Source organism: Cherax quadricarinatus, unplaced genomic scaffold (assembly GCF_038502225.1).
Source record: "Cherax quadricarinatus isolate ZL_2023a unplaced genomic scaffold, ASM3850222v1 Contig851, whole genome shotgun sequence".
Classification (NCBI taxonomy): domain Eukaryota; kingdom Metazoa; phylum Arthropoda; class Malacostraca; order Decapoda; family Parastacidae; genus Cherax; species Cherax quadricarinatus.
In genome coordinates, this window is record NW_027195877.1 from 71,242 (window position 1) to 89,659 (window position 18,418).

The 18,418-nt window shown below is 39.6% G+C and overlaps 1 protein-coding gene across 1 annotated transcript in view; it reads right to left on the reverse strand.

Moving 5' to 3' along the window:
• Window positions 1-18,418, reverse strand: part of LOC128691070 (UDP-glycosyltransferase UGT5) — a gene marked incomplete at both ends in the record, with an annotated part of 122,776 nt that overhangs the window by 69,067 nt on the left and 35,291 nt on the right. The window contains 2 exon segments of the mRNA XM_070080724.1: window positions 10,051-10,284; window positions 14,371-14,619. Coding sequence (XP_069936825.1) covers window positions 10,051-10,284; window positions 14,371-14,619 — 483 coding nt within the window.

The following is an 18,418-nucleotide window of genomic DNA, read 5'->3' on the forward strand; positions in this document are numbered from 1 at the left end:
CAGTTTTGGTCACCGTATTACAGAATGGATATAAATGCTCTGGAAAATGTACAAAGGAGGATGACAAAGTTGATCCCATGTATCAGAAACCTTCCCTATGAGGATAGACTAAGGGCCCTGAATCTGCACTCTCTAGAAAGACGTAGAATTAGGGGGGATATGATTGAGGCGTATAAATGGAAGACAGGAATAAATAAAGGGGATGTAAATAGTGTGCTGAAAATATCTAGCCTAGACAGGACTCGCAGCAATGGTTTTAAGTTGGAAAAACTCAGATTCAGGAAGGATATAGGAAAGTACTGGTTTGGTAATAGAGTTGTGGATGAGTGGAACAAACTCCCGAGTACAGTTACAGAGGCCAGAACGTTGTGTAGCTTTAAAAATAGGTTGGATAAATACATGAGTGGATGTGGGTGGGTGTGAGTTGGACCTGATAGCTTGTGCTACCAGGTCGGTTGCCGTGTTCCTCCCTTAAGTCAAGGTGACCTGACCTGACTAGTTTGGGTGCATTGGCTTAAGCTGGTGGGAGACTTGGACCTGCCTCGCATGGGCCAGTAGGCCTGCTGCAGTGTTCCTTCGTTCTTATGTTCTTATATGTGGAGTCAAAAAATGTTATCTATGGAGGCAAAGAAGGGAATGTATGAAAGTATAGTAGTACCAACACTCTTAAATGGGTGTGAAGCTTGGGTGGTAAATGCAGCAGCGAGAAGACAGTTGGAGGCAATGGAGATGTCCTGTTTAAGGGCAATGTGTGGTGTAAATATTATGCAGAAAATTCGGAGTGTGGAAATTATGAAAAGGTGTGGAGTTAATAAAAGTATTAGTCAGAGGGCAGAAGAGGGGTTGAGGTGGTTTGGTCATTTAGAGAGAATGGATCAAAGTAGAATGACATGGAAAGCATATAAATCTATAGGGGAAGGAAGGCAGAGTAGGGGTCGTCCTCGAAAGAGATGGAGAGAGGGGGTAAAGGAGGTTTTGTGGGCAAGGGGCTTGGACTTCCAGCAAGCGTGCGTGAGCGTGTTAGATAGGAGTGAATGGAGACGAATGGTACTTGGGACTTGACGATCTGTTGGAGTGTGAGCAGGGTAATATTTAGTGAAGGGACTCAGGGAAACCGGTTGTTTTCATATAGTCGGACTTGAGTCCTGGAAATGGGAAGTACAATGCCTGCACTTTAAAGAAGGGGTTTGGGATATTGGCAGTTTGGAGGGATATGTTGTGTATCTTTATATGTGTATGCTTCTAAACTGTGTATTCTGAGCACCTCTGCAAAAACAATGATAATGTGCTAGTGTGGTGAAAGTGTTGAATGATGATGAAAGTATTTTCTTTTTGGGGATTTTCTTTCTTTTTTGGGTCACCCTGCCTCGGTGGGAGACGGCCAACTTGTTGGGTGGGAGAGTTTCAATGGAGAGGAATAAATGGGATTAGGTCAGGGGTTTCAAATAGAGTTAGAGCTAAAGAAGGAGTACCAATAATGTTGAAGGATAAGCTATGGCAGGAAAAGAGGGACTACAAATGTATAAATTCAAGGATTATGTGGAGCAAAATAAAGATTGGATGTGAAAAGTGGGTTATAGTAAGCGTGTATGCACCTGGAGAAGAGAGAAGTGTAGAGGAGAGAGAGAGATTTTGGGAAATGTTGAGTGAATGCGTGGGGAGTTTTGAATCAAGTGTGAGAGTAATGGTGGTTGGGGATTTCAATGCTAAAGTGGGTAAAAATGTTATAGAGGGAGTAGTAGGTAAATTTGGGGTGCCAGGGGTAAATGTAAATGGGGAGCCTTTAATTGAGCTATGTGTAGAAAGAAATTTGGTAATAAGTAATACATATTTTATGAAAAAGAGGATAAATAAATATACAAGGTATGATGTAGCACGTAATGAAAGTAGTTCGTTAGATTATGTATTGGTGGATAAAAGGTTGATGGGTAGGCTCCAGGATGTACATGTTTATAGAGGGGCAACTGATATATCGGATCATTATTTAGTTGTAGCTACAGTTAGAGTAAGAGGTAGATGAGAAAAGAGGAAGGTGGCAACAACAAGTAAGAGGGAGGTGAAAGTGTATAAACTAAGGGAGGAGGAAGTTCGGGCGAGATATAAGTGACTATTGGCAGAAAGGTGGGCTAGTGCAAAGATGAGTAGTGGGGGGGTTGAAGAGGGTTGGAATAGTTTTAAAAATGCAGTATTAGAATGTGGGGCAGAAGTTTGTGGTTATAGGAGGGTGGGGGCAGGAGGAAAGAGGAGTGATTGGTGGAATGATGAAGTAAAGGGTGTCATAAAAGAGAAAAAGGTAGCTTACGAGAGGTTTTTACGAAGCAGAAGTGTTATAAGAAGAGCAGAGTATATGGAGAATAAAAGAAAGTTGAAGAGAGTGGTGAGAGAGTGCAAAAGAAGAGCAGATGAAAGAGTGGGAGAGGCATTGTCAAGAAATTTTAATGAAAATAAGAAAAATTTTGGAGTGAGTTAAACAAGTTAAGAAAGCCTAGGGAAAGTATGGATTTGTCAGTTAAAAACAAAGTAGGGAAGTTAGTAGATGGGGAGATGGAGGTATTAGGTAGATGGCGAGAATATTTTGAGGAACTTTTAAATGTTAAGGAAGAAAGGGAGGCGGTAATTTCATGCACTGGCCAGGAACGTATACCATCTTTTAGGAGTGAAGAAGAGCAGAATGTAAGTGTGGTGGAGGTACGTGAGGCATTACGTAGAATGAAAGGGGGTAAAGCAGCTGGAACTGATGGGATCATGACAGAAATGTTAAAAGCAGGGGGGAATATAGTGTTGGAGTCGTTGGTACTTTTGTTTAATAAATGTATGAAAGAGGGGAAGGTACCTAGGGATTGGCGGAGAGCATGTATAGTCCCTTTATATAAAGGGAAAGGGGACAAAAGAGATTGTAAAAATTATAGAGGAATAACTTTACTGAGTATAACAGGAAAAGTATACGGTAGGGATATAATTGAAAGAATTAGAGGTAAGACAGAATGTAGGATTGCGGATGAGCAGGGAGGCTTCAGAGTGGGTAGGGGATGTGTAGATCAAGTGTTTACATTGAAGCATATATGTGAACAGTATTTAGATAAAGGTAGGGAAGTTTTTATTGCATTTATGGATTTAGAAAAGGCATATGATAGAGTGGATAGAGGAGCAATGTGGCAGATGTTGCAAGTATATGGAATAGGTGGTAAGTTACTAAATGCTGTAAAGAGTTTTTATGAGGATAGTGAGGCTCAGGTTAGGGTGTGAAGAAGAGAGGGAGAATACTTCCCGGTAAAAGTAGGTCTTAGACAGGGATGTGTAATGTCACCATGGTTGTTTAATATATTTATAGATGGGGTTGTAAAAGAAGTAAATGCTAGGGTGTTCGGGAGAGGGGTGGGATTAAATTATGGGGAATCAAATTCAAAATGGGAATTGACACAGTTACTTTTTGCTGATGATACTGTGCTTATGGGAGATTCTAAAGAAAAATTGCAAAGGTTAGTGGATGAGTTTGAGAATGTGTGTAAAGGTAGAAAGTTGAAAGTGAACATAGAAAAGAGTAAGGTGATGAGGGTATCAAATGATTTAGATAAAGAAAAATTGGATATCAAATTGGGGAGGAGGAGTATGGAAGAAGTGAATGTTTTCAGATACTTGGGAGTTGACGTGTCGGCGGATGGATTTATGAAGGATGAGGTTAATCATAGAATTGATGTGGGAAAAAAGGTGAGTGGTGCGTTGAGGTATATGTGGAGTCAAAAAACGTTATCTATGGAGGCAAAGAAGGGAATGTATGAAAGTATAGTAGTACCAACACTCTTATATGGATGTGAAGCTTGGGTGGTAAATGCAGCAGCGAGGAGACGGTTGGAGGCAGTGGAGATGTCCTGTCTAAGGGCAATGTGTGGTGTAAATATTATGCAGAATATTCGGAGTGTGGAAATTAGGAGAAGGTGTGGAGTTAATAAAACCATTAGTCAGAGGGCAGAAGAGGGGTTGTTGAGGTGGTATGGTCATTTAGAGAGAATGGATCAAAGTAGAATGACATGGAAAGCATATAAATCTACAGGGGAAGGAAGGAGGGGTACGGGTCGTCGAAAGGGTTGGAAAGAGGGGGTAAAGGAGGTTTTGTGGGCTAGGGGCTTGGACTTCCAGCAAGCGTGCATGAGCATATTAGATAGGAGTGAATGGAGGCGAATGATACTTGCGACCTGATGATCTGTTGGAGTGTGAGCAGGGTAATATTTAGTGAAGGGATTCAGGGAAACCGGTTATTTTCATATAGTCGGACTTGAGTCCTGGAAATGGGAAGTACAATGCCTGCACTTTAAAGGAGAGGTTTGGGATATTGGCAGTTTGGAGGGATATGTTGTGTATCTTTATACATATATGCTTCTGAACTGTTGTATTCTGAGCACCTCTGCAAAAACAGTGATAATGTGTGAGTGTGGTGAAAGTGTTGAATGATGATGAAAGTATTTACTTTTTGGGGATTTTCTTTCTTTTTTGGGTCACCCTGCCTCGGTGGGAGACGGCCGACTTGTTGAAAAATATATATATATATATATATATATATATATATATATATATATATATATATATATATATATATATATATATATTTGCATGATGGTAGGATTGCTGGTGTCTTTCTGTCTCATAAACACGCTAGATAACAGGGATATCTTGCTACTATAACTTACACTTTGGTCACACTTCACAGACATGCACATGCATATATATATATATATACATACATCTAGGTTTTTCTCCTTTTTCTACATAGCTCTTGTTCTTTTTTATTTCTTCTATTGTCCATGGGGAAGTGGAAAAGAATCTTTCCTCCGTAAGCCATGCGTGTCGTATGAGGCGACTAAAATGCCGGGAGCAATGGGCTAGTAACCTCTTCTCCTGTATACAATTACTAAAAAAGAGAAGAAGAAAAACTTTATAAAACTGGGTTGCTTAAATGTGCGTGGATGTAGTGCGGATGACAAGAAACAGATGATTGCTGATGTTATGAATGAAAAGAAGTTGGATGTCCTGGCCCTAAGCGAAACAAAGCTGAAGGGGGTAGGAGAGTTTCAGTGGGGGGAAATAAATGGGATTAAATCTGGAGTATCTGAGAGAGTTAGAGCAAAGGAAGGGGTAGCAGTAATGTTAAATGATCAGTTATGGAAGGAGAAAAGAGAATATGAATGTGTAAATTCAAGAATTATGTGGATCAAAGTAAAGGTTGGATGCGAGAAGTGGGTCATAATAAGCGTGTATGCACCTGGAGAAGAGAGGAATGCAGAGGAGAGAGAGAGATTTTGGGAGATGTTAAGTGAATGTATAGGAGCCTTTGAACCAAGTGAGAGAGTAATTGTGGTAGGGGACTTGAATGCTAAAGTAGGAGAAACTTTTAGAGAGGGTGTGGTAGGTAAGTTTGGGGTGCCAGGTGTAAATGATAATGGGAGCCCTTTGATTGAACTTTGTATAGAAAGGGGTTTAGTTATAGGTAATACATATTTTAAGAAAAAGAGGATAAATAAGTATACACGATATGATGTAGGGCGAAATGACAGTAGTTTGTTGGATTATGTATTGGTAGATAAAAGACTGTTGAGTAGACTTCAGGATGTACATGTTTATAGAAGGGCCACAGATATATCAGATCACTTTCTAGTTGTAGCTACACTGAGAGTAAAAGGTAGATGGGATACAAGGAGAATAGAAGCATCAGGGAAGAGAGAGGTGAAGGTTTATAAACTAAAAGAGGAGGCAGTTAGGGTAAGATATAAACAGCTATTGGAGGATAGATGGGCTAATGAGAGCATAGGCAATGGGGTCGAAGAGGTATGGGGTAGGTTTAAAAATGTAGTGTTAGAGTGTTCAGCAGAAGTTTGTGGTTACAGGAAAGTGGGTGCAGGAGGGAAGAGGAGCGATTGGTGGAATGATGATGTAAAGAGAGTAGTAAGGGAGAAAAAGTTAGCATATGAGAAGTTTTTACAAAGTAGAAGTGATGCAAGGAGGGAAGAGTATATGGAGAAAAAGAGAGAAGTTAAGAGAGTGGTGAAGCAATGTAAAAAGAGAGCAAATGAGAGAGTGGGTGAGATGTTATCAACAAATTTTGTTGAAAATAAGAAAAAGTTTTGGAGTGAGATTAACAAGTTAAGAAAGCCTAGAGAACAAATGGATTTGTCAGTTAAAAATAGGAGAGGAGAGTTATTAAATGGAGAGTTAGAGGTATTGGGAAGATGGAGGGAATATTTTGAGGAATTGTTAAATGTTGATGAAGATAGGGAAGCTGTGATTTCGTGTATAGGGCAAGGAGGAATAACATCTTGTAGGAGTGAGGAAGAGCCAGTTGTGAGTGTGGGGGAAGTTTGTGAGGCAGTAGGTAAAATGAAAGGGGGTAAGGCAGCCGGGATTGATGGGATAAAGATAGAAATGTTAAAAGCAGGTGGGGATATAGTTTTGGAGTGGTTGGTGCAATTATTTAATAAATGTATGGAAGAGGGTAAGGTACCTAGGGATTGGCAGAGAGCATGCATAGTTCCTTTGTATAAAGGCAAAGGGGATAAAAGAGAGTGCAAAAATTATAGGGGGATAAGTCTGTTGAGTGTACCTGGTAAAGTGTATGGTAGAGTTATAATTGAAAGAATTAAGAGTAAGACGGAGAATAGGATAGCAGATGAACAAGGAGGCTTTAGGAAAGGTAGGGGGTGTGTGGACCAGGTGTTTACAGTGAAACATATAAGTGAACAGTATTTAGATAAGGCTAAAGAGGTCTTTGTGGCATTTATGGATTTGGAAAAGGCGTATGACAGGGTGGATAGGGGGGCAATGTGGCAGATGTTGCAAGTGTATGGTGTAGGAGGTAGGTTACTGAAAGCAGTGAAGAGTTTTTACGAGGATAGTGAGGCTCAAGTTAGAGTATGTAGGAAAGAGGGAAATTTTTTCCCAGTAAAAGTAGGCCTTAGACAGGGATGTGTGATGTCACCGTGGTTGTTTAATATATTTATAGATGGGGTTGTAAGAGAAGTAAATGCGAGGGTCTTGGCAAGAGGCGTGGAGTTAAAAGATAAAGAATCACACACAAAGTGGGAGTTGTCACAGCTGCTCTTTGCTGATGACACTGTGCTCTTGGGAGATTCTGAAGAGAAGTTGCAGAGATTGGTGGATGAATTTGGTAGGGTGTGCAAAAGAAGAAAATTAAAGGTGAATACAGGAAAGAGTAAGGTTATGAGGATAACAAAAAGATTAGGTGATGAAAGATTGAATATCAGATTGGAGGGAGAGAGTATGGAGGAGGTGAACGTATTCAGATATTTGGGAGTGGACGTGTCAGCGGATGGGTCTATGAAAGATGAGGTGAATCATAGAATTGATGAGGGAAAAAGAGTAAGTGGTGCACTTAGGAGTCTGTGGAGACAAAGAACTTTGTCCTTGGAGGCAAAGAGGGGAATGTATGAGAGTATAGTTTTACCAACGCTCTTGTATGGGTGTGAAGCGTGGGTGATGAATGTTGCAGCGAGGAGAAGGCTGGAGGCAGTGGAGATGTCATGTCTGAGGGCAATGTGTGGTGTGAATATAATGCAGAGAATTCGTAGTTTGGAAGTTAGGAGGAGGTGCGGGATTACCAAAACTGTTGTCCAGAGGGCTGAGGAAGGGTTGTTGAGGTGGTTCGGACATGTAGAGAGAATGGAGCGAAACAGAATGACTTCAAGAGTGTATCAGTCTGTAGTGGAAGGAAGGCGGGGTAGGGGTCGGCCTAGGAAGGGTTGGAGGGAGGGGGTAAAGGAGGTTTTGTGTGCGAGGGGCTTGGACTTCCAGCAGGCATGCGTGAGCGTGTTTGATAGGAGTGAATGGAGACAAATGGTTTTTAATACTTGACGTGCTGTTGGAGTGTGAGCAAAGTAACATTTATGAAGGGATTCAGGGAAACCGGCAGGCCGGACTTGAGTCCTGGAGATGGGAAGTACAGTGCCTGCACTCTGAAGGAGGGGTGTTAATGTTGCAGTTTAAAAACTGTAGTGTAAAGCACCCTTCTGGCAAGACAGTGATGGAGTGAATGATGGTGAAAGTTTTTCTTTTTCGGGCCACCCTGCCTTGGTGGGAATCGGCCGGTGTGATAATAAAAAAAAAAATAAATATATAATTATATATATATATTATATATATATATATAATTATATATATTTATATTATATATATATATATATATATATATATATATATATATATATATATATATATATATTATCACACTGGCCGATTCCCACCAAGGCAGGGTGGCCCGAAAAAGAAAAACTTTCACCATCATTCACTCCATCACTGTCTTGCCAGAAGGGTGCTTTACACTACAGTTTTTAAACTGCAACATTAACACCCCTCCTTCAGAGTGCAGGCACTGTACTTCCCATCTCCAGGACTCAAGTCAGTTTAAATTTATTTAGTATAATACTTAAAATCAATTACAGTAGACCGTCATTTAGCACGAGTTTATTTTGCCAGATTTGGGTATAGCATGACTGAAGAATTTCTGCACAATTTTATGTAACACGTCGTAAAATTAATTTAACACAGTTCAGTTCGCCGGAAGGAAAAAACAATCCCTTTTTCTCACGTGGCCGCCTTGTTGTGGATCAGCCAGACCACCCCACAACCCCAGCATTCGTAATTCATATATGTCCAGTCCAGTCCTTCTCTGCTACAAGCTAGCTGTGTTTGTGAATTGTGCTTTGACCTTTTAATTACTATATCTTGCATCTGCCAAGCAATCAAGACACCCAGTTGGCATACCAGTTTTGCTGAAAGTGGCAAGAGAAGGTATAAGCATTTAAGTCTTAGAATTAACAAAGATATTAGACAAGAGATAACTGTAATGAAGAGTTACCTTGTACACATAAAAAAAAGATAAGCATGAGTTTGTGTGACTGACTTAGTGAATGACTGACTTGCTGAATGACTTACTGAATTGACTGAATGACTTACTGACTTGATTGAATGACTTACTGACTTGACTGAACAACTTACTGGCTTGACTGAACGACTTACTGACTTGATTGAATAACTTACTGACTTGACTGAATGACTTACTGACTTGACTGAATGACTTACTGACTTGACTGACTGAATGACTTACTGACTTACTGACTTGACTGACTGAATGACTTACTGACTTGACTGACTGAATGACTTACTGACTTGACTGACTGAATGACTTATTGACTTGACTGACTGAATGACTTACTGACTTGACTGACTGAATGACTTACTGTCTTGACTGAATGACTTACTGACTTGATTGAATGACTGACATGACTGAATGACTTACTGACTTGACTGAATGACTTACTGACTTGACTGAATGACTTACTGACTTGACTGAATGACTTACCAACTTGACTGAATGACTTGACTGACTGACTTCACTCACTGAATTACTTGACTGACTGAATGACTTAAAGTTAGACACTCCAGTACAACCATCAACTTCAGTACCAGAACCTCTACCATCCACCTCAGCCCAGTAGGGCCACAACTCTCTTCACAATCATCCACAAACACCAGCACCCACAATTTAAGGTTAGAAATACTATTATTTCTGTTACAACTGTAGCCTTAACCAGTAAAAACAACATAATACATCACAACAATGAACTAAATTACATATTCACTTTTATTTTTGCAAGAAATTGGAGGCCTAAAAAAAAGTTGTTTGGCTTTCTTGGGGCTGCCAGGAACATAACCCTATTTTTCCCATAAGTTCTTCAGTTCATCTAACACAGTTTTACCTAACACAGCATTTTTAGGAACGTAACTACAATGTTAAATGTCGGTCTACTGTATATATTTTTTTCGTGATGTTCAGATTGATTTTCACAGTACATGTATTATGGCAAAAACAATTTTTCACTGTGCTTATTTGGAAAGCTCCCTTGCTTTTTAGGCCTAATTCATCAGTTTGGGTTATTTGGCATGATGCACAAGTGTGTGTGTGTGTGATTACCAAGAATAACTGAAAGACTGACTTTTTTTTTTTTTTTTTTGCTGAAAATTAGGCATCTGCATGCTATTTACCTCTTTCTGCACAAGTGGCAAGACTGCCCAATTGCGCCAGTAAATCGAAAATCCTATTTGATAAATAGTGTTATAAATGCGATTCCAGATGGAATACGGGCGTGGGAAATCATCCATGTGGTTGGGGATGTAACCTGGATGAAGAACATTGCCAAGGACAGCACTCTGACGGTAGTCAATCCCTGGTGTGGTGACCATGATGAAGGTAGCCTCATGCAGGAATGGGTACACCACCTGCAGGGAGAGTGAAGTAATTAGTAACATTAGCCTGTATAGATAGGTTGTGAGAAATTCGGCAAGAGGCTGACGATATGATTACCAACCTGCCAGCGATAAAATAGACATACAAAACCTAGTAGTGAACAGTGTAAAAATCAAAATAATAACAAAACAGGCAAATGCTGTGGAAACTAGAAATATTTTTGAAGCTGAGTGTTTCAAGAAAGACATTTTCATACTGCATAATCCCAGTCCCTTTACAACAGTTCAAGCATTTGGAGTAGTGAAGAGTGTAACACAAGTTTGTAATGCAGTTAAATATTTGCGATGAAGATTTGAAGTGATTCAGAAGAGGTATTCACAGGGCATCATATGCAAATTTGTAGTTATTGGCTGACCTAAAAAATACATAGTTGTTATTCAAATTCATGTGTTAAGTTGTTGAGCATGCATCTTGATTATTTCAGTCACTGTGTTAATCAAGCTATTTCTTGTAACATATTTGGCCCTTCGATTTTACAGTCTACTTGTTTTTACAAATGTTATGGCATTATCCATGTGAGGAATCCTTGATTCCTTTAATGCATTAATTAAATTCCTTCGTAAATAGAATGCCAGTCAAGATAGAGGGCACCTTGGGGGTAGGAACTTAATGCAGACTGGTTGCCAGAGCCTATGAGAGGGAGGGGGGGGAGTTTAGCCGGTACATTGGTCCAGGACCCGGCTGTGAATCTCTGAAGGGGTCCCATAGCCATAGATGTTTGATTTTGATATTTTAATTTGATTTGTTTGATAATTTCAACTATTTTTAGTTTATTTAGAAAAATAATTATGTAAAAATCTCAGCCTGCCTCCAGGAACCCCAAAGCAGTCTTCTTCTACCCTGCAAAATTTTTCTTGGACACCCTGCCTGTTGCATAAAAGTTCTCCCCTCAGATAACTTGAGAGGTAGGGCATCTTAACCAAAATAATAACCACTGCATATGGAGACTTTGGTATTCCATACAAACACAAAGATATAATAATAAGATGCAAATAATTTTTTTTCACAGTTATTATACAAATAGCCACAATGCTAGTAACAAGAAAAATACAACCTGTGATCAACTGCATGAATCTGAAACATGGATAATATTACAATTACAGGAGAATAATTATAATAGAAGCCAGTTGCCCTATCCCAATGCTCATAAATATTTTATGTTAAGATGCAGTTCAAAGAAATTTGAATGAAATTTTAGGATAAGCTGATGACATAAAAGGTTGGGTCAGTTCCTACTGCACTTTCTCAAGAACTCAATGGAGATGATCAGTACTGTGACAGGAACAATATACAAATAACCCACACATAGAAAGCTGACATTTATGATGATGTTTCAGTTTGACTTTGACCATTAACTAGTTACACAGTTAATGGTCCAAGTCGGACCGAAATGTCATCACAAGTTTCATTCTCGTTTTTGAGGGTTGCTTATACAAACAGGACTTTTGTGGAGCTGAGAAAACTGAACCTGATGAGGACTCACAGCTATTTTGCTACCATTCTTAGCAATTTAAAATTTATATTGCCATGAAAAAAATATCTAGTTACAAGTTGAAGTCTGAATATTAATATAATTTAATTGCAATTAGAGTGGACCCTCGGTTATCAGCCGTAATCTGCTCCAGAAGGTCTGCCTAAAACCAAAATGGCTGAAAATCGAAATAATATTTCCCAGAAGAACTAATGTAAAAACAATTAATCCATTCCAGACGCCCAAAAATAGTAACAAAAAAATTTTTTTTTTAAGAGTAATTATAGTTTTACATACACAAAACAATAAAACTAAATAAAATAAATACATGAACAATTAAATCACTATTACATATCTTTACTGAAGACTCGTTTTGGCTTATGGAAAATAGGGAGAAGGAGAGAGGGAATAGGGGTTATTGTTTGGAAGGGAAATCCCCCTCCATAAGGACTTCAGGCAACAAGTCCCTCTCAGGGGTTACTTCCCTTCTTTGTCTTTTAATGCCACTAGGACCAGCTTGAGAGTCACTGGGCCCGTCGCACAAAATAACTATCTATAATGCTCTGTTTCTGGCATCTCTCTAAGATTTCCCTGAAGTGGAACAAGGTTTTGTCACTGAACATGTTGCAGATATGGCTTGTTTCAGCTTGGTCAGGGTGATACTTTTCAACGTAACTTTGCAACTCATTCTGCTTTGCACACATGTCCTTAATCACTGAAGAAGGCACTTTCTTCCCTCTCTCTTCCTCCTTCCTTGAAGCAATTTTCTCAGTTGCAGTCTGTTGCTGTTCCAGTTGAAGGTCTTGCAGCTCTTCAGTGGTTAGCTCTTCCCTGTGATCCTCCACCAACTCTTCCACATCCTCGCCACTCACATCCAACCCCATGGACTTCTCCAGTGCCACAATAGATTGCAGAACAGGCAAAGGGTCCTCAGGGTTAGCCTCAAACCCTTCAAAATCCCTCTCTTTGACACAATCTGGCCACAATTTTCTCCAAGCAGAGTTCAAAGTCCTTCCTGCCAAACCTTACCTATAAGGCTTATGCAATGGAGGATACTGAAGTGATTCCTCCAGAACTCTCTTAGGGTCAAATGAGTGTCCGAGGTCACTTCAAAGTACCTTTGAAACACTGCTTTTGTGGAGAGATTTTGAAGTTAGAAATGGCCTGCTTGTCCATGGGCTGGATGAGAGGAGTAGTGTTAGGAGGCAAGAACTTCACTGTTATAAAATGGAAGTCCCTAAACAACTGGTCTTCTAAGTCTGGAGGATGAGCAGAAGCATTGTCCAGTACCAGGAGGCACTTAAGTGGCAATTTCTTTTCCAGGAGGTATTTTTTCACACTGGGGCCAAACACATCACTGACCCACTCTTTGAAAATGTGCCTTGTGACCCATGCCTTATTATTAGCTTTCTACACAATCTATTCTTAATGACATGAATACTCTGGGATTTCCAGAGTGATATACCAGTAAAGGCTTCACTCTGAAATCCCCACTAGTATTAACACAGAACAAAAGAGTAAGCCTGTGTTTCATAGGCTTGTGTTCTGGCAGTGCTTTTTCCTCCTGCATAATGTAGCATTTTCTTCCAAAATAGGCCTGTTTTGTCACAACTGAACACTTGTTGAGGGAGGAATCCTTCAGCCTCTACATACCCCTTGAGTTCCTGCACAAATTTTTCAGCCTCACATTTGTCAGAACTTGCAGCCTCCCCATGCCTTACCACACTGTGTATCCCACTATGCTTCTTAGGTCTTTCAAACCAGCCTTTGACCACCCTAACATCACTAAGAACAGCACTTGTTCCAGGCATTTTCTTTACAAGATCCACATGCAACTGCCTTGCCTTCTCACAGATCATCAACTCTGCCATACTATCTCCTGCTAATTGTTTTTCGGTGATCCACAAAACCAACAACTTCTCCATATCTTCCATTATCGGTGACCTTTGTTTGTTTAGCACATTTACTCCTTTCACCACATCAGCTTCCTTGATTTGTTCTTTCTTTGCCTGGATAGAAGTGATTGTTGATTTGTTTTTCCCATACATCCTGGCAAGTTCTAGGACCCGTACACCACTCTCATACTTTTCAACAACTTCTTTCTTAAATTCCATCATGTTTCTCACTTTCTTTACCAAAAGAACTATACTAGGGAATTTCTTTGGGGCCATGGTTACTTATTTCCCAGTTGCAATTAATCAATAACCACGAAACTCGATGACTTATAACGAAATGCATGGATGAATGAGTAGAAGCTTCCTCACTCGACCAAAGACAAAGCCAGACTGACACGCAAGCAGCTGGTGGTGGCGGGTTGAAGTGTACCATACGGTCAATAAGCGAAATAACAGCCGATAACCGGGAGCCTAAAAAATGGCCAATAACCAAGTTGGCCAATAAGCAGAACAGCCGATAATCGAGAGCGCACTGTATAATAAAAAGATTTAATTTAAAGCAAATCCAAGACAAATAAATCCTACACACATTAGTAGTCAACATTGGATGAAGTACAACTACATGTATCATGAAAATAAATTCCTAGATGAATGACCCTCTTTTACAGAAGTTTAAAGAGAAACTCTCTCACCTCATTGAATGCATGGTCGACTATAAAGAGGTCAAACTCCTTCCTATTTTCGTAAAGCTCCTTCACCTTGGGGATTTTGTATAAGTTCTGCGCTACTGGCGGAAGATCAACAATGAACAAAGAAAAACTGCCTGTCAGGTCATTACGGCTTTCAAATACATTTTCTTCACCGAAAATCTTAAAACCGTGGTCGATCTCATAGATGTTGGGATGTTTGGAAGACTTTGGATCATTGGTTAACATAACTACCTGGAGAAAGAATGTTACTGTAAATTTAAGAGACTGATGAAAACCTGAAATGACAACCTGGACAAAAACTTTGCTGAACAGATGAAAATAGACATTCTTGTAAATTACAGTTGGTCCTCGACTTACGATGAGGTTACATCTCAATGAACCAATCGTAGTTCAAAAATATCGTACGTCAAATATGAATATTTAATGATATACATGTACAGTGCCGGGTGAGCGTCCCGGCATAATGCCGTAATGAAAATCAAAGGCCAATCATACAGAGGGGTCTTTTTTCATCAGTGCATTATGCTAGGTAGCAGTCAGTAGCATGACATCACGGCCTGCTGCCACACTCCTCAGTGTTCACATGGCTGCTGTGGTGAGAGGAAATGTTGCACTTTTGTCTCTCATCTGCCCCATCTTTTATCCAGTGTTCCCTTTGGTTTTGGGGCTATACATGTTTGATTATGGGTAAAAGGAAGTCTTTAACACCTGAAACTATAGCTCAAATCATAGAGCTTCACAAAGCTGGTCACCAGACGAAAGAAATAGTGGAGAATGTTGGTGCGTGTGAGCGTTCAGTGAGGAATTGGGTGCAGCATTTCAAGGCTGCTGGCGGTGATGAGTTACCGTCTGCCAAACCTCAGTCTGGCCCCTCAAAGAAGACATCTGTTCATACCTTAACTGTGTTAAAGAAGCAGTAAGAGTGTACACCTAAGATAACTGCTAGAGAATTGAAAGAAAAGAACCCACATCTTCTCTCAGAGGTGTCTATAAGAATTGTTAACAGACATGTCTCAGAACTGGGCTACAGTAGACACTGACAAGTTAAGAAACCGATCCTCTCCAAGTCACAGAAGAAACGTAGGCTAGATTATGCAAAGAAATATCTTCACTGGACTCCTCAACAGTGGTGTTTCAGTGCTCTGAGTGTTGGTGAACTCATTGTGCCTCCCAAAAACCAGTATATGAACCAGTATAATTACCTGGAGTTATTGTGTGACAATTTACCTGAGGCATTTGACAAGTGTGGGACTATGGTTTTTATGCCAGACGGTGCACCGTGTCATACCGCCAAATCTGTAGTTCAGTGGCTTAAAAACTGTAAAGCGAGGCTCTTTAATGACTGGCCAGGCAATTTCCTAGACCTAAACACTACTGAGAACCTCTGGTCAATAGTGAGATGATGTGTGCTGGGCAAGGATATCAGTTCCATCCCACAGCTGAAGACTGCTCTACATGAGGCATGGAATAATATACCTCCCCAAACCCTTAAGAATTTGCGTGAGAGTCTTCCTACACAGCTGAGGGACGTGATTAAGAGTAAAGGATGCAGCACCAAGTATTAAAACCTCAGTAAGTGTGCAAATATATACATATATATTATAATCTTTCATGGTATGTGCTTGTGTTTTGGTATGTGTGTGGGGGTGGAGCAGCATAATGCCATGACTAGCAATGTATATATGGAAATAAATACAGTAGACAGTCAATTAATATATCTTTCGCCTCTTTTACCCTCCAATAATTTATACAATTGATGCTACAGCATAAGATGAATAAAGCTCTAGGCCTAAGAAGAATATATTCACTGTAGTTGTCAGTGTTTGTTGACCTGGAAATGTGTGGGAAGGGTGGATGTGATCCTGCACAATACCTGTGCAAACATAGTCTGTTTCAGACCTGCTATCATCTATCCCTTGCAAATATCAATAAAAAAAAATATAATGGTACCTCGAATTATGAGCTTAATTCATTCCAGAAGGCTGTTCGAGTGCCTAAACTGAACGAATTTGTTCCCATAAGGAATAATGCAAATTAGATTAGTCTGTTTCAGACCCCAACAATACACTTACAAAAGCACTTACATAATTGTTTGAGTTGGGAGCTGTTCGAAACTCGAGGTACCACTGTAAACCATATGTATTTTACTTGCTAAGACAATGCTATTTTACTAAATAAAAGTGTCCAGAGTAGCACCCACCATAATACAAATGCAAGCTATCCAAGAAAACGTGAAAAAAATTATGAAAGCACTTGAAAAGCTTATCAAGGCTATCAGCATGTATGTATATATGAATGTACTGTTATTGTTTGGTTGAAGATTGTGGCGGTCCCAGGGTTGATGTGTTCATCTCACTACTGTGAAATTGACTACCAGAATGCTTTTGCAAACACAAACTATTTAATACATATAAATAAATTTATTACAGTAAAGGAATGTAATGAAATTATCACTTCCCTTGCATTTTCAACAATAAAAATATCAGTCTGTAAGGAAGTGTGGATGGTATACTTGCAGACCGTTAGCCATTAACCCTTAAGCTGTCCAAACATAGATCAACGTTCACGTGCATACCACTCTGAATATTTTAGAGAAAAAAAGAATTGTTTTTTTGTTTAAAATCAAGAGCACATTTTTCTCGGTATCCCTGAATTTTACCATACTGCACACACTGAATGCACTGACTCATTCTGTCATGTCTAGGCAACTCAGGCTTATCGTGCCAAGGTTAAAAGCATGTAAAATAAAACGTAGATCTACGATCAGAGTGCTATGCATGTGAACATTGATCTATGTTTGGACAGTTTAAGAGTTAACACCTACAACAACAACAAAAACAAGAATAACACACTCACCCATGTCCTAGTTTCTTGATTAAAATATACAAGTGTACCAATTAAACTGATGCACAAATATATATGAAGTAGGCAGGGCATACACATTACATTCAGGTTCCTTTCATTTTCAACCTTTATTATGCAAAGGAAGAGTATATTGAGAAAAAAAGAGAGGTTAAGAGAATGGTGAAGCAATCTAAACAGAGAGCAAAGGAGAGAGTGGGTGAGATGTTATCAACAAATTTTGTTGAAAATAAGATAAAGTTTTGGAGTGAGATTAATAAGTTGAGGAAGCCTAGGGAACAAATGGATTTGACAGTTAAAAATAGGAGAGGAGAGTTATTAAATGGAGAGTTAGAGGTATTGGGAAGATGGAGGGAATATTTTGAGGAATTGTTAAATGTTGATGAAGATAGGGAAGCTGTGATTTCATGTACAGGGCAAGGAGGAATAACATCTTGTAGGAGTGAGGATGAGCCAGTTTTGAGTGTGGGGGAAGTTCGTGAGGAAGTGGGTAGAATGAAAGGGGGTAAGGAAGCTGGGATTTATGAGATAAAGATAGAAATGTTAAAAGCAGGTGGGGAAATAGTTTTGGAGTGGTTGGTGTTATTATTTAATAAATGTATGGCAGAGGGTAAGGTACTTAGGGACTGGCAGAGAGCATGCATAGTTCCTTTGCATAAAGGCAAAGGGGATAAAAAAAAAAAAAAAAAAAAAAGAGTGCAAAAACTATGGGGGAATAAGTCTGTTGAGTATACCTGGTAAAGTGAATGGTAGAGTTATTATTGAAAGAATTAAGAGTAAGATGGAGAGTAGGATAGCAGATGAACAAGGAGGCTTTAGGAAAGGTAGGTGGTATGTAAACCAAGTGTTTACAATGAAACATATAGGTGAACACTATTTAGGTAAGTGTAAAGAGGTTTTTGTGGCATTTATGGATTTCGAAGAGGCATATGACAGTGTGGATAGAGGGGCAATGTGGCAGATGTTGCAGGTGTATGGTATAGGGGGTAGGTTACTGAAAGCAGTGAAATGTTGCAGGTGTATGGTATAGGGGGTAGGTTACTGAAAGCAGTGAAGAGTTTTTACAAGGATAGTGAGGATCAGGTTAGAGTATGTAGGAGAGAGGAAGATTATTTCCCAGTAAAAGTAGGCCTTAGACAAGGATGCGTGATGTCACCATGGTTGTTCA